The sequence below is a fragment of the Carassius auratus genome, chromosome 22 (genome assembly GCF_003368295.1).
Source record: "Carassius auratus strain Wakin chromosome 22, ASM336829v1, whole genome shotgun sequence".
Taxonomy (NCBI): Eukaryota; Metazoa; Chordata; class Actinopteri; order Cypriniformes; family Cyprinidae; genus Carassius; species Carassius auratus.
Window position 1 is genome coordinate 18,520,764 of NC_039264.1, and position 13,099 is coordinate 18,533,862.

The window sequence follows — 13,099 nt, forward strand, 5'->3', positions numbered from 1 at the left end:
GCCTTATTTATGAAATGCAAGCACAAACAAATGTTTACATAATTAATAAAACAATTTCTAAGCAAATTGTTGCAATGAATTTAGTGCATAAATTTAGATAAGAATGAATTCATGAACAATTAAAAAAATAAGTTGTGCCCAGTGCTTTTTACAGTCTGTTTAGATAGACATTTGCATTGAGAATGTTTTTGCTAATACAAGTATTTTAAAATAATAATGTTTTAAAATAAAAATAATTATAACATGTATTTATGTATGTATTTATTTATTTAAAATGCAGAGTAAAGGCAGACCTAATGTAGTTAAATCTGAAAAAAAAAACAAGAAGAAAAATTGTTACTTGATATAAATAAACATGAAATTAAATAAAATATAAAAACGTATTTACGCTAATTGCCAAGGCAACATTTCTCTTTTTAATTTAGTTTAACTTGATGTACTAAAATAACAAAACTGAAGCTGAAATAAAAACGAATAAAAGTTTATGTAGACTTAAAAAAAAAATACTAAAAATGAGAACAACAAATGGTTAAATTTATAATGAAAATGTAAAATATGCCAATAGAAACTGATATAAATTATTAATAAAAAAGAAGCAAATATTTTACTATTTACCCCTTACAATTTGTAAAGAATAAATAATAATAAAAACTAAACTCTAATATGCATAAATTAATAGTTTGCGCGAGTAAGCATGATCGGGTTGACTTTTGTTGTTGCATTCCGCGTGAAGCGGCGTTGGCTGACGAGGAAAGACAAGAGCGCTGAAGGTTTATGGCGAGGGTAAATGAAGTGTTTCCTCAGGCTATGTTACTGACCATGTGTGTGAGCATCCAGGCTCTCGTGACAGCGGCTCGCGCACACACACACACACACACACACACACACACACAGCCATACATGCTGCAAGCTCTGGCCACACAGCTAATCTGGGAACTTGCATACAAGGAAAGGGCAATCTAAATATGTGCCTAAATATTCGATGTCAAACCGTGTTTTAACAGCAACGGCATCGCTATTCTCTAGCAAGTTTGAGAGGGTAAATTGCACTCTTGTCATAAAAGCTCGTAAAAGCTCAGCGTTATAATCCTGAGGCCTGTTTTGTGGCAAAGCTTTTCTCCAATGGCTTCTTAAAGCCGCCCGCTCTGAGCAAGGACCTTTGGTTAATTACGAACAGCCAATGTTCGCCATAAATCATCCCCGGAATAATAAGCGTCTGCCGCAGCCTAGCTTACCGTCTCTTAACCTCAGGATCGCTCGTTAAATGTGTGTCAGTCGGATATATTTCTCTTCTGCAGACTGCTGTAGGAATACTTTACGCCGAGCGCTTTAAATCACGGAAGCGCTTTGCTGTTCCGTTGTTTTTCTTTCGTGCTCCTTTGGTTGTGTTGTTTTTTTTTTTTTTCTTCATTTGTTGGTTTTTCATATTTGTCTTTTTTTGTCCTCACAGGAAGACGACTTGAGCGACATGTTAGAAACGCTGTACACCTACCCCGTGCCAAAGCCGAATACGCCAGTGAATCTGAGTGTGGTAGGTGCTGGGGAGGGCTGACATTTTGTTTAGAAACAGAAGTGGGACCGCCGGCCTCTTGCTCTGATAGCAGACGCTGGACAGAGTTACACATGATCAACACTGCTGTGACTCATCAAACACAGCAGCAATAGTGTAGATTCAACAACTGTCAGTCAATGACAGACGATCTATCTATATGTCTGTCTATCTATCTATCTATCTATCTATCTATCTATCTATCTATCTATCTATCTATCTATCTATCTATCTATCTATCTATTAATCATTTTATTTATCATTCTGTTTATTAGTCATTCTTTCATTCTCTATTTTCTCTTTGATCCATCTGTCATTCTATAGTTTCCTTCAGTCTGTCATTCTATCTATCATTTTTTTTACTCAAATCTCATTCCATCCATCTGTCAATATTTTGCAGTCTATGTCAGTTTTTTTTTTTTTTGTTACAGAGTCTGTCTATGTGTATGTCTGTCTGTCTGATCTCTCCATCTAATCCGTCTATATTCTTTCCTTCATTTTTGCAAGAGCAACCACTTACATTTTGCCAGTGGGCAAGTAGTGCAGGATCCAGGAAGCAGACAGTCGGTGAGTGGAGAGTGAGTGTGCTGAAGGGAGAGGGATGAAAAGAAGGAGAGAGAAGGAACGAGGCAGTTCTGAAATTTGGAGCCTCTGCCCTAATCACATGGGAGACAGCTCTCCAATTTTGCCAAATAAACCAGCTCTATTCTTTTTTTTTTTTTAATTATGGCAAAAACCCATCCTGGGTCTTGTTGTCAGTTTTTTTTTATTTTTTTTTATTTTTTTTCTGGAAAACAATCAAACTTGCTAAATGATTCATGCTCTTCCACACTGCTGTATTCTCTTTTCAAATATCCAAAGTCTTTTTTCTTAATTAAAAGCAAAAGGCAGTTAAGCTCAAGAAATCTCCTTGATGCTTTGCCCATTAGCCTACATATATATTTTTATTTAAATATTGATTAAAAAAAACACTGCACCCTTTAATATGTAATCAAGAACATTGCATTAAAACATCATCCAGTTTCTTTTTTCTTTTAAATATAAAATATTTTAATATATAAAATATTAAATATTTTAATATCACACTTTAATATCATGTCCTGACTGTAATTCCATACTGTTCTCATTGGAATTTTTACAATATTCCTAATTTTTTTTTATTTTTTTTGTTCTTTACATTCACTAGATGTCATATAGTTATATATTAATATAAATTGATATAATTAAACATACAGTAAACTCTGCATTATAAAACTAGTTATTGATACATCATTAAAATGTTATATGTTTTTTATTAACGTAACAATCACATATTAAATAAATCTAAAACATTTTTTTATTTTTATCTAATGAACTTGACATCACTAGTTATAAAGCTTGCTGTTTCTCAGGATTAGTTATCAACAATTTGCCCTTAGCTTGTAATCTAAAGCCCATCAGGTCATCTGAAGGGGTTTCTTGGAATTGTCTGTACCGTCTCCCAGCAGGTGGTGGGTTCACTAATCACCGTCATGTTCCGCTTTAACTTCTCCGAAGTTATAATGATTGGCAACATGAAATGTTTGTTCGCTATTGGAATTTGGGAAGAGGGCCTTGGTGATAGGAGAGGTTTCCATCAACATTGTGTGGGCAGTAATGTTTAAATCCGGTGTGTGTGTGTTGGGGAGTGGTGCTGGGTGTAGGGTCTGGGATTCTGATCACACTACAGGGAGCAGCAGACAGAGCGCGGTGATAACAAGCACTCTGATAATGTGTGATTTTTATAAACACGGCTGCAAAGTGTTGGCCGCCGCCAGCTGGAACTGCAGTCCACGACACAGAGGGCAATCAGCTGCTCAGTATGGGAAAATAAACACATGTCAGCACATGAATAAGAGAACTTGGTCAGTCTGCTTTATTGATATCTTTAAACTGTTTATATTTGTACGATTACAGCAAAAGCACTCTGGACACACACATAGAGTGGAGATAAATTGTTACTGACATTGCACAGCCCTTGGTTCGATTGCTGGAGTCATGTGATCACAGCATCCAAGATTAATATTTTAAAGCATCTTTGAGAATTAAAGGATGTTAGTCGCACTTTTGTGTAACATACGCAAAGGCAGCAAAAGTTGAACCTATGTGTGGAGCAACAGATGGATACTCTTTACGCATGACGAATCGCGACCCAGCCTTGGGAAAGAGCGGAGCGCACCACACAGGCAAACAAAAGTGCTAAAGTTAGAAGGCAGCGTGGGATCTTTGCTTCGGAGCCTCTTTGATCTAGACATTAAACTTGCTCGCCTGTTCAAACGTACGCCTGGCAGACCCCTCTCATACTGTCAGAACAGAGCAGTTGGCTTTTGTACCTTAATAAAGACTTTCTCTCCAATGCGGGGAGCCTCTTCCGGTAGTGTCCACAGGGGATCATCGTTTGTTGACTTCATGTATCCGTATCTGTTGTCTGTATGTATGATGTTAACAAACGCAGACATAACTCAGGCCGATCGCTGTTTATTTACTGGTTGTGGAACAGACAGTAAGTTGGATGTTCTACAAACACTAAATTCTGGAAGGTTGTGTAATGGTGACCTTATCTTTATATTTTCTTGTCTGTTTTCTGCAGCATTCATACTTCATAGCTCCTGATATTAATGGACTCCCCACCATACCTGAAAATGTGAGTATGTTTAACCCACTGCACTACATATCAGATCAATTGACTGTTAGTGAAACAAAACAAAATCTAAAACAAAACATTAAAACAATACATGAAACAAAACAAATAATAAAAAATTTAACAATACAAAATATAAAATAAAACATTGAACAAAAACATAGAACATGAAGAAAAACATGAAACAAAAGATAAAAAGCACATTAAAACAAAATATTGAAAAACATGCAACAATACAAATTCTAAAACAAAACATTGAACCATAACATAAAACATGAAGCAAAACAAAATATAAAACAAAACATTAAACAACATAAACATGAAAAAAATCAAAAAAACATTAAAAACATGAAAATGAAACAACAAAACATATATAAAACAAAAGACACAAAATATATAATATTTAATAAAATATTGAATGCAGTGGCATTCAAACGTTAAGTGTGACTTACCATAATATATAATTGAAATGTCATAATTCCTCTAAATCAACCATTCTCTCTTTCTAGAGAAATTTAACCGAGTACTTTGTAGCAGTGGATGTGAACAACATGTTGCACCTCTACGCCAGCATGCTGCATGAGCGACGCATCATCATTACCTCAAGCAAGCTTAGCACTGTGAGTTTCTGCTGTCATTCTCATTTACACATCAGACAGCTTTCATGTTACTTAAACTATTAATACATTAATACATTGTTTTTATACAATATATTTAAAGTAAGTATTTTGGGAACCACCAGGATTATTTTTGTATATACAGAAATGCGTTTTTAATTTGTTTCTAATTAACATGATATGTGATAGACGTATTTATTTTTTCCTCCCAGGACTTTTCACACTGGTGGAAAATGCAGAATCATTGATCTTATTACACTTCCTGCTCTCTAGGGCTATGTATTTGCAACTACTAGTAGTTGACCTGCTTCTCATTAAATAAACAGTTAGAAAGAAAATATTTATACAGTTATCTTAAACGCCTAAAAAAAATACTGTACGCTGATTCGGATCTCTTTGTTTTGGCATTTTATTTGGGTGTTTCTCTGGGCTGAAGTCTGTTAGCTTTAAATGATCAATTACTGGATCCCTGACTTTTCCACATATTTTCTGTCTGGCTCTTTTTGCCTGAAAAGGGAGTGGGCGTTTATCGCACGGGGGCGGACGATGGTCCGAACTTTCACGACAGTTGGTGTAGAAGCAGCGAGTGATGTCATTCGCTCCCTATCTCTCTCCAATTCCCCCCCGGAGCGTCTGCGGTGCGCTCGCCGACAGTGCCGGAACCAAGGGGCTCCCCTCGGACCCTCTGGCTCCGGAGGAAGCTGTCAGAATGACCCTATCCGGGGAGTATTTCACTCCTCCGGGCTGCCGCCTTCATTCCGTGTGCTCACTGACACAAGGGGTTAGAATGTGCAAATCATTAGTCTCTTGGGTAAATAGTTTTTTTTTTTTTTTTTTTTTTACTCTCCCATAACTTGATTTACTGTTTTGCAAGATGGGAGCAAGTGACCTTGAGTTTATTAAACTAATATGCCAAAAGAGTTACTACGAAGTCTAGTGATATTAAGGTTCCACCTCAGCGAAGACTTTCATCATCTCAAATCCCAAAACCATCCATCTTCTCAAGAGCCATTGGGAGTACCAAGCAACTATAGGAAGACACATATGGCCAATTTTGCAAAGAATTCTTAGACGCAGGTGTAGACATATGGCCAATTTCCTGAATTGTTCAGAGAGGGCATATGACAGTGGCCACAGTGTGGTCAGCCTACCGCTACTGTTTCTCCAGCGAGCCAACGGGATAAAGATAGATGGAAAGAGGAAGAAAGCGAATGCATTATGCATGCTGCCAGCAGACCCTGAGTGTTCGGGCCCCTAGTGAACCTGCTGTGTCAGTCTAGCAGAACATGGCTGCACACTTGCCTGTATTGGAAAGCAAAAGAATAAATCATTATCTAACAACAATGCATCAGTTGACTTATTGCTGTTTTGTGACCAGAGGTAAGGAGTACCACTGTTTTAAACCCATGTCGCAGGCTCCTGGAGGCAGCCGCCCATGCAGTCTTGTCATATGCCAGTATAATTGTGCTGCATCAGGATCCCTCTAACTAGTCAACTGGGAGGCCCTGGTGCGTTTCATCTGCGAGACCCCCTCGGCCGGCCCCGAGTCTTGTCAGCTGCCTTCTCATCATGCTGTCAGTGGTATGCTAACAAGACCCGATCCCGTCTTGGCCTGTGGTGCTAGCCACTGAGGTTCCTTTCGGCCTCACACTCTCTGCTTTTTTTTATGCTCTACTCAGCAATGCCGTCTTATTTTCTTTCCTTCTTCAAGCATCTCTCTTACCACACCTTTAATAGACATTTTATCTTCCTCCGGCACTTCCTGTTCTCGTCTTTGTGGTATCGTGTTGCAGTGGGAGGTGGATTAGTGGTGTTTGGCGCCCTACCTCTACCTTTTTCTTTTTTTTTAATGCCACCTCCTTGTTAGCGATACATCTGTGTCGGCGCCCCGCTTGGAGCCGTGCGTTTGTCAACAGGAGGGGAGAGCGAGGCATGGTAATTGGGAAACAAGGAGAGGGCCAGGGGAGAGAAGTCTTGCAGGTAGCAGGAGTCAGCGCAGACTGCGGTGCTGTCACCCTTGTCAGGGGGAATAGCACCTCTAGTCTCCAGTCTGCCCCAATCACAGATTGCACTGTGAGCTTTGTTGTGCTTATCAAAGAATGGGACTTTTTATTTTTTGTCTTTGTCTATTCTTGGAGAAGTTGCCATGGATATTTTTGAACCCCAGCTTTTCCCTAGATGTAGGCAATATGTTCGTCAACTTGTTTACATAGACAGGGTTCACTGGAAAGGTGTTACAAAGCATATCTTTATACTTCGTCTGTGAAATATATCTCAGCAAGGCAAAATGGTACAAATGTACTCCTAGAGATGAGTGTAAATGTGGTTTGATTGTGAAGTGAGAGTTCTGTGACTGTCACCTGATTGGGCAAGTCCCAAGTTCAATGAACCAAGACAGCTAGATCCTTCTTTTTCCTTTCTTCTCAAGAGAAATTTGTAGGTGTATTTTCAGGGTCTTGCTTAGCAGTAAAAAATGTTGCTGATCTTGTTAGAGTCTTTCAACTTTTGCTTTGGCATTTTTTAATAAACAGGACTGTAATGATTTTAAAAAAAAATCAGCTTAGCCTTGAGTCTCAGGATTTTTATGGGATCTTAAAGTGAATATTATGGTATTTTTAAGCTTTAAATATTTTTGGGTTGCACTTTATTTTACAGTATATGCACTTACATTTACTTACAGTGTATTTACTTAAGAAAGTACTGCCTAATATTAGGTAACTACATGGCCTAAGGTTAGGTTAAAGGCTAGGACTAAAAGCTAACTTCAAAGAACTAGTCGCAACAAAAGCTGATGGTGTTGTTGCCTTGTGTCTGCAGATTCTGGATCAAAAAGCTGTGCATGAACACAGCTCACGTACTACAGCCGACTGCAAACTAACACATACATTCTGCGCCTGCGTGAGGAATTAGCTGTCTGTATCAGCAGCTAACGATAATATATTCGTTATTTAAAATGATAAACAAACAAGGATATACGTACGAGACATACGCAGACATACGAAATGTAAACGTATTTGGAATATCAGTTGTTTTGATAACATTCTTCATTTTAAGTGGCTCATGTTATGAAGATATTTGCATATAGGAATGATTTGGAGAGATCATGTAACTTCTGTCTGTGTTGCCTTCAATTACCTGCCTGTTTTCATCACTGTCACTTTAATTCTCGGGCACTAACTCTTTTGTTAAACTGAACTTCCAATCAGAGTTCTCACTTGCCCGATGGCCCCAATGCTGATTCAACATATTGAATCTGGCAAACTGCTGCCCACGTGAACTCGATGAGTCAAATACACCAAACAAACTATTCCAACAGACGTTGGCTGATGACCGACCGTCAGCTTAGTGTGTCCTGTGTTTGAGTAGGTTCAGGGTTAGTACATATTTATTACCCAGAACTAGTCTATCACTAGTACTTTGTATATGATAACATAGTTTCATTTATGCATTTAGAGATATTTATCATAAAAAATGTCTCTTAATGAAACGGTTGTAGAAATGTTGAATTTGTTGGTTCTTATCTAGAAACCCCTTTTTCACGAAAGGATTGTTTCATGTGTTCTTTGGGATTCTTTAGAATTGCATTATTGTTTTTTTTGGGTCTGTTGTATTTGCAAAGACGGATCCCTTTGTATAATAGAGAAGACCCCCACTTAACACGTCCCCAGCACACTCATTACTGCTAACTGTAGCGGTAGCTCACAGGTCTCGGCAGGATCCAGCCCTGCATCCAAACAAACGTAATTCAGCATTTGTTCTTGCGGATGACTTCTTCATTTAAAGGAATATCAAGCATACCTTGCCTTTTGTGGCCATTTGGCTTTCTTTTCTTTTGGCATGTCTTCATTAATTATTCATAAGACAGCACTCCAACAGTGCATTGCTGGTACAACTGTAGATTCAATGGCAGCGATACAGTTATTCTGAACTTTCTCTTTAATTGTCACAGAAAGGAGGTCATGACTGATTTTCTTGCAGAATCGCGTACGCTGTGATGAATCCCTCGTTTGCAAGCAAAACAGCTCGTGTGGGAAAAATATCAAGAATTAATTTGTTTTTGAATTCCACCTTTTAATGTTTATCTAGGTTTCGCCACCTCCTTTTCATGCCCTCATCTTGGAAGGAAGACGGCATGACTTCACTTTCAAGTCAGGAATAAATCAAGCCAATTGGGCTTGTCTGCGGACATTGTTGAATTAATTGGAATGCGCCATTAGGCTTTTTTTTACCCATCTCTACATGGTACGGAAGGGTTCCCCTCTAAGAAACTAGATGACAGTCTGTTTGCACAGTCAAAGAAAAGTGTTTCTTTACAGTGCAATGACCTCTCAGCATGATTCATTTATTGGACCTTGAGAAAAAGGGATCTCTAACAGAACGGGTCTCAAAGCTTTGATATCAACCAAACTTCAGTTAGTGAGAAATGCCATAAATATTCATTTTCTTTCTTCTAAATTGCCCAGACGAAATTAGATCTGTCACAACTAAAGCTTTTCCTTTCTTTTCAGAGAACTGCACAACAAATTTGCATATGTTATAATGCATGGCACTAAATTACTGTTAATTAAAGCTGCGCTATTTCTTGACTCGATAGGTCACGTCTTATCCAGAGCGGTTGCGTTTGACCACATTGTCACAGAACTCAACAAACACAACAACAACAACACTCAACCAGCCTTGCCCATCATGGACATATACAGAAGTGATTCAGGATTAAAGCTGATCTCTTTGAAGCTAGCTGTTGTGCCACGGCCAAGCTTGGTTGGTTTTGGTGGTCAGTTGTGATATTGTGTGTGTCAGTGAGCAGGGAGGTCTCTTGATACTTCCGAGCCATGGTTCACACATTACTGGAAGCTCCAATTGTCAAGACCCCTCTTCTAGCCCCTACTCCCCATGGTATCCCAACAGCTCACAGTCTCTCTTGGTTAACTCATGTTTCATTCTTTGGCAATTTGCCCTAATGAAGTCCCAGGGGAGCCTTCAGACCTCTGTTCTTTTTCCATATTTAATCATGTTATTTTAATCTGGAAGATGAGGAAGAGTCGGCGTGTGCGTGTATTGCCACACAGGTCATTACAAGCTCTAGGTAGCCATGAGGGGGAGTCAGGGTGTGGTGAGGGGTCACTTGGGTGTTCACTCATTAAACATCCACACCAGCGTAGTAATTAAGTGTTCGCTTATTTACTGTGTGTGTGTATAACAGTAATAAAGCATCATTAATTTTGTATTGCCGCTACACATTTGACACCTTGTGCTTTGGTGTATTTTTAGGCCCTCGATCGATGCCCTGATTTTATGTTTGAACCTGTGCATTTAACATCAGATAACTAAAAAACAAAAGCGCATGTTTAATCGGTTTGTGATGTTAAGATAAAAAGATTGTCTAATGCTGCCTGCTGTCCTGGCCCACAGTAAACGGGATCCCCTTAAGCATAATGCATTAAACTGTGGCATATGAAGGAGCTCACATAACGGTTTTTTTCTTGTCGTAGTTAACTGCATGCGTGCATGGGTCCACTGCCATGCTCTACCCTATGCACTGGCAGCACATCTTCATTCCTGTGCTTCCTCCTCACCTGCTGGATTACTGCTGGTAAGAGCTGTGCTCGTCTCACACACTTACACAAATGTCTCATTCATATCTCACTCAAGCTTGGGGCTGTGCTGCTTTCTGAGCTTTAGAGCAGTATGATTTTGTGCTTTAGGCAGTTTGACTGAGTTTATCAAGCTTTTGCGTTGATGTTTGCTTTGTGCGTCAAGATGGAATTCACAGAAATTGTTTTCTGTGCTGATTGCAGAAAGATCTGTGGATTGGGATCTGACCACCTTCTTTTGTCGAAACCATTATCATCTTAAGCCAAGATATTTGATAACGATCACATATTGAGCTGCAGGATGTTTGTTTTATTGTTTATTATCATTAATGTTTTAAATATCTATCTTTCTATCCATCTATCCATCCATCCATCTACCCACCCACCTACCTAATGCACACGTACACACAAAAATTTTGTAAATTGTAACAAAAAATATATAATTAATATAATTTAAATATGAATTACAAATGTAAATAATATATAAATATGTAACTTTCTTTTACTCAATGTTTCACTTAAAAATTCCCTTAAACTTTAAAAAATGTCAGACTTCTGTTAATCGGCCAAGTATGTACATTCTCAAAATTCAGCCAAACTTTAGGCCATTAATTGGCCTGGTCAATATATCGGCGCTTCAGTAACATGGAGCTTTTGAACAAGCACTACTACTTTCTGAAATACCCCTCATCCTAATGAATATCTTTCACCATGTCTGAGATCTAAAAGAGTTTATGAAGGACATGATTTATTAGCACTAATGTCACCACACCAAGTCCACCATGCAGTCTCTTTTTTTTTTTTTTTTTACCCATCAGGAACATGTACGGCTTGAGAGGCAGACTGATTTCCGTAATGCTGACTGTGGGCTGAAACCGTGACCACACTCTTAACTTACAGCCCTTCTCTATAGCTACCAGAACACCCTATACCCTTAAATTGACGGACTTGTGCTGCCATGCTTGACACTAGAGCTCCTCAGAAAATATTTGTGGTCGTTGATATAAATGCAGCTTTAAGAGTAGCGCTGTTTTCCAGTCCAGCACAGACATCCGAGTCGATTTATCACATTTTAGCTATCTAATTATACAAAAAAAAAAAAAACCATTATCATATTATAAGGCTGTGCATCGCTCATAATGAGCACTATTAGAAATAATGGGAATTAGGCTGTCATAACAAAGTTACACTCACGGACAACAATGACTTGACGGGGCTCACCCCGTGCATGTGCGTGCGCGTCTGCATGTCAGTGTGCCTGCATGTCAGTTAAATCTGTGGCCTTAACAGATGCAGCAAGGGAGACTGCAGCTTATTAGCCACATAACCTGATTGAGCGAGCACTGTAGCGGCTACCCAAACCTATCTAATTACATGGCCCTGCCTCGCCCCGCTCTGCACCGAGACTCAAAAGTGACGCTCGCCAATTACACTAATCACCTTCAGCGCTCAAAAGCGCTCGTTCCGGGAAATGTCCGAGAAAGCTATTAAAGTTTAGCTTGTGATGCATGCCGTGTCAAAGATATGTCAATTTACATCGATCCTTGTTTGTTGTTGTTGGCTTTTGGTGCTATATTTGTTCTGTGTTACTTCTTGGAATTATTAGTATTTTTAAAATGCAATAAAGCATTTTTATGTTGCTAATGACTGGTTTGTCTCTGTTTCCAGTGCGCCCATGCCATATATGGTCGGAGTTCATCTCAGCCTTTTAGAGGTACGTCACATAAATCCACTGTCAGAAGCCATTCATCGTCCTTAAAGTGTTCTGCGAGACGTTTGAACAGAAGCACTACTGCTACCAGTCGCAGCTTTCCGATATTACATAAACCATCATCTATTTCACTCCGGGTCACTTAAAACCAGCCGTCCCTCTGGATCCAAACCATCTGAGATGCTAATAACGCCCATCTACTTTGATGCATCATCGCAGAGCGCGGGGAAACCTGCAAAAATTGACACATTGTTTTTTTTGCTTCTCATCTCCCGTGCGCCCATGAGAAATGAAAGAGCTGGAGAAACAAAGAGACGGTGCGTTCAGTTATTGAGAAATGGCATGTTGGTTGGAGGTAGACCTATAGCTTCGCGCGCAGATCTGATAGCGCTGACAGTCGCGGCGGTGCTGGTGTTTATCACACGTTCGCCCGCTGACAGCACCCCCCCAACCAACCCTCCCTCCCCAATCCGGCTGCACGTAATTAGACCAAATCAGCACACAGGCCGCCGTAGCAGCGACTGTCAAAAATGACAAACCAGAAATGTTTTACACACTTGGCTGTTTCCCCCACCTGCACTGGAGGAATAATTATTGGATTTGTCGCCGCTACCGTGACTACCATTGTGTGGTAGCATTACACCGCTCAATTCAGTGGTGCTTCATTCATCATGCCTGAATAGTTTTATTATTTGGTTAGGTATTTTGTATATATTTCATAGTTAAAATAGTTGCAACACTGTCACAAATAAATACACAAATATAATGAAATAAAAAATGTTGTGTGTGTTTATGTATATACGTATGTATGTTGTATAGAGTGGGTTTTCTAAATTATTCATTTATATTAATATTTTGACTCTTCAAGAATGATTCTGTGGACCTTTGTGGCTGCATATATGAATTTGGAATAGGTTTGTTATAGAAAAAAATAACTCAAAAGCTGGTTTCATTTATGAGAATCTGTTT

The 13,099-nt window shown here is 39.0% G+C and overlaps 1 protein-coding gene across 4 annotated transcripts in view; it reads left to right on the plus strand.

The window, feature by feature from the left end:
• Positions 1-13,099, plus strand: part of LOC113039891 (DENN domain-containing protein 1B-like) — a 99,313-nt gene that overhangs the window by 46,527 nt on the left and 39,687 nt on the right. For 2 of the 4 annotated variants that reach the window (XM_026198044.1, XM_026198043.1), the window contains exons 7-12: positions 1,451-1,531; positions 2,057-2,116; positions 4,158-4,211; positions 4,718-4,828; positions 10,318-10,418; positions 12,088-12,133. In XM_026198044.1, the coding sequence (XP_026053829.1) occupies positions 1,451-1,531; positions 2,057-2,116; positions 4,158-4,211; positions 4,718-4,828; positions 10,318-10,418; positions 12,088-12,133 (453 nt within the window). The remainder of the gene's footprint in view (positions 1-1,450; positions 1,532-2,056; positions 2,117-4,157; positions 4,212-4,717; positions 4,829-10,317; positions 10,419-12,087; positions 12,134-13,099) is intronic. The other 2 variants (XM_026198046.1, XM_026198045.1) reach the window with 1 other exon arrangement.